Source organism: Nothoprocta perdicaria, unplaced genomic scaffold, assembly GCF_003342845.1.
Source record: "Nothoprocta perdicaria isolate Ctin4 unplaced genomic scaffold, notPer1 scaffold_24, whole genome shotgun sequence".
Taxonomy (NCBI): domain Eukaryota; kingdom Metazoa; phylum Chordata; class Aves; order Tinamiformes; family Tinamidae; genus Nothoprocta; species Nothoprocta perdicaria.
In genome coordinates, this window is record NW_020455466.1 from 1,417,585 (window position 1) to 1,421,236 (window position 3,652).

Sequence of the window (3,652 nt, forward strand, 5' to 3'; positions counted from 1 at the left end):
TGCAGTTCTGGGAGGTGATCAGCGACGAGCACGGCATCGACCCCACGGGCACCTACCACGGGGACAGCGACCTGCAGCTCGAGAGGATCAACGTCTACTACAATGAGGCTGCGGGTAGGTGCTGCTGCCCCCAGCCTGCCAGGCGTGTCTGGCAGAGGGGCCACCTCGCTGTGGCTGGCACGGCCCTGAGCGAGAGCGGCCAGAGCCTGCGAGAGGGCTTTGTTTCCTGAGCGGCTCCGCCTGTGCGACACAGCCAGCACGTCCCCGCCGGGAGCTGCCGCGGCTCTGTCGGGAGCGCGGTCGCTGTTGTGACCTTCCCCGGCTGCGGCCGCAGGGCTGTAACGCGGCTGCTGCTCCCTCCTTCCCTCCCCCAGGTAACAAGTACGTCCCCCGCGCCATCCTGGTCGACCTGGAGCCCGGCACCATGGACTCTGTGCGCTCTGGCCCCTTCGGGCAGATCTTCCGACCCGACAACTTTGTCTTTGGTAGGTGACGGTGCCCTGGGGCTCCCCGCTGGGTCCCCTGGGACACCTGCTGTGGGGGCGGCTYGGAGCTGGCACGTGATCCCTGTACCCCCTGCTCCCATGTGGGGTGGGATGTGGKGGACATGGGATGCTACGRGGTGGGATGTGGGGAASCCCAGGATGCCTCGTGTGCGGAGGGCAGCGAGGTGGTGGCACGTGCCCTGTGCTCTGCCTTGCAGGCCAGAGCGGGGCTGGCAACAACTGGGCCAAGGGCCACTACACAGAGGGAGCGGAGCTGGTGGACTCGGTGCTGGACGTGGTGAGGAAGGAGTCGGAGAGCTGCGACTGCCTGCAGGGCTTCCAGCTGACCCACTCGCTGGGCGGCGGCACGGGCTCGGGCATGGGCACGCTGCTCATCAGCAAGATCCGCGAGGAGTACCCCGACCGCATCATGAACACCTTCAGCGTCATGCCCTCGCCCAAGGTGTCGGACACGGTGGTGGAGCCCTACAACGCCACCCTCTCCGTGCACCAGCTGGTGGAGAACACGGACGAGACGTACTGCATCGACAACGAGGCCCTGTACGACATCTGCTTCCGCACGCTGAAGCTGACGACGCCCACGTACGGGGACCTCAACCACCTGGTGTCGGCCACCATGAGCGGCGTGACGACCTGCCTGCGCTTCCCCGGGCAGCTCAACGCCGACCTGCGCAAGCTGGCCGTCAACATGGTGCCTTTCCCGCGGCTGCACTTCTTCATGCCGGGCTTCGCGCCGCTCACGAGCCGCGGCAGCCAGCAGTACCGCGCCCTCACGGTGCCCGAGCTCACGCAGCAGATGTTTGACTCCAAGAACATGATGGCGGCCTGCGACCCGCGCCACGGGCGCTACCTCACGGTGGCGGCCATCTTCCGGGGCCGCATGTCCATGAAGGAGGTGGAYGAGCAGATGCTCAACGTGCAGAACAAGAACAGCAGCTACTTTGTGGAGTGGATCCCCAACAACGTGAAGACGGCCGTCTGCGACATCCCGCCGCGCGGCCTCAAGATGTCGGCCACCTTCATCGGCAACAGCACGGCCATCCAGGAGCTCTTCAAGAGGATCTCGGAGCAGTTCACGGCCATGTTCCGCCGCAAGGCCTTCTTGCACTGGTACACGGGCGAGGGCATGGATGAGATGGAGTTCACGGAGGCCGAGAGCAACATGAACGACCTGGTCTCCGAGTACCAGCAGTACCAGGATGCCACTGCTGACGAGCAGGGTGAATTTGAAGAGGAAGGAGAGGAGGATGAGGCGTAATTATGGAAGGGTTAGAGAAAGAGTTTAGTCTATGCGGGCAAGTGTTCACTGAGAGGAGAAATCTGTGCAGTTGTGCTGAAGCATGCATTTTTTAATTTGGTGCTCTTTACTGTTGCTTCTGTCAGCAGTTTTGTATCCTTGACTGTCCAATGTAACAGTAGTTGCAGAAATACTTCAGAGTCTTCTGTTTAAATGGTTAACTTCTCAAACATAAAGGCTTTTTGTGTTCTAAATGGTGTCCTCCTCCTTATTTCTCTAGATCAAGATGATCAACCTGATAAGCTCTTGTTTTTCTGTAACTGCACTTCTCAGTCTATACCTAAATCTTGTTTATACTTGGATTTTGGTAAAAGGTTCAACTTAATAAAACAAGATTTCTCAGGCTATTTTGTGTTTGAGTTGACTGTAGTTGCTCAGCTTCAAGGGAGCTAGTTTCCAGTAATTGTGGGTTAAGTATTAAAGCACTCTTATGTCTTAGAACTAAACTATGGTTGGTGAGAAAGCTGCCTTAACTAATAGGAACTAGACACCATACTTGAGGAACTTCTCATTATGGACATACCTTCTGGCTGATTTCAGTACCATATGTAAAATTCCATGTTAACTGTCAATATTGATTTGACAGCGTAGGTGTCAGCTCTCTATCGCTGTTCAGCAGCTCTTTTTCACTTGTTTCAGGGTCTGTAGTACACTGACTGTGGATGGCTGGCTGTGATTTAGCTTGATCCTGGGTCATCCTAGCTCCCCTTACCTCATCCTAAATAGGAATTGCTCAGAGATGCCCAGGTCTAGAATTKTTCTAGTAATGTACCATCATGGTCAAGAAGTTAACCTGAAAACCTGAACAGCAGGTGTAACTGCCTTTAGTCTCTTAAGGTATTTCCCCAAAATAGACTCCCAACTGCTCTTAACTATAAAATCTCTATCACTCTTTAGAAGACCAAGCATGATGGACAGACTTCCTAGTAACACTTTTTTAAAGTTTTCTAAGAGTTTAAATGCAGTCTTAAAATAGTAGTATGGATTCTTGGACAAGACCTGATAATTTCCCACATCCACATTATGCATTTATACTATTTAATGACTATTTAATGCTCTTAAGTTGCAGCAGCAAATGGAGCTCCACCTGGGCTGCAGAGCAGTGCAGCAGACCTGCCCSTTGTTAAGGGTAAGTGTGGCTGCTTAGGGTGAGGGAGGAGGAAATTGTGGTTCCTTACAGCCTGAAGGTCACAAGGAACTGAGTGAACTTCATGTGGAACAATGCAGTCTGCTGTAGGTACAGGGTCTATGATCTTTTTTTCTACACCTACAGAACTATAGAGTAAAATCCCCTCCAGGAGGAGTAGTAGCTACTTAGTCTGAGCTTATAGCCTTTAGTTAGGCCAACAGCAGTTTGCAGAGAGCTCTTACACTAAAATTGTTTTGAGGAGCATTGCTAATGCTACAAGTAGAGATAAGCATCAAAAGCGCCTAGGATTTAATATTCTAGCTCCTTGCAACTTTGCTTTAGCAAGGTCTGGTATCAGTTAACAACAATGACTCTTATCTTCATTAGTCTGAAAGTGTTAGTATCTGCATGAAGGCAGCCTCTCTTGTGGGCCCTTAATGAAATGCTTGCAAGGCATTACTGAAATACTTAAAACTGAGCTACTGTGAATAACTAATCTTGCCTCTTTTAGCTCTGCTAACTCGCTCTGCCTGCAAMCGCTGCTCTGTGAACGCCGTTCCCTTGCCTTTGGGTTTCAGATCTTGTGTAGGACAGCAGGCAGAGTGATACTTCGTTCATACCTCGATCCTCCAGCTCCACCCTCTGAAAAAGGCGTGAGAAGCCCTTTGCAAAGGCCTTGCCTGTGCAGGCACATAGCTGCATCTTCCCACAGCAGCGCTG

General features: G+C 52.9%; 1 protein-coding gene across 1 annotated transcript in view; it reads left to right on the top strand.

Annotated features, from left to right (window-relative positions):
• Positions 1 to 2,094, top strand: part of LOC112947609 (tubulin beta-1 chain) — a 2,618-nt gene extending 524 nt beyond the window's left edge. The window contains exons 2-4 of the mRNA XM_026039730.1: positions 6 to 114; positions 375 to 485; positions 704 to 2,094. Coding sequence (XP_025895515.1) covers positions 6 to 114; positions 375 to 485; positions 704 to 1,764 — 1,281 coding nt within the window. The 3' untranslated portion in view covers positions 1,765 to 2,094. The remainder of the gene's footprint in view (positions 1 to 5; positions 115 to 374; positions 486 to 703) is intronic.
• Positions 2,095 to 3,652: the final 1,558 nt, after the last annotated feature.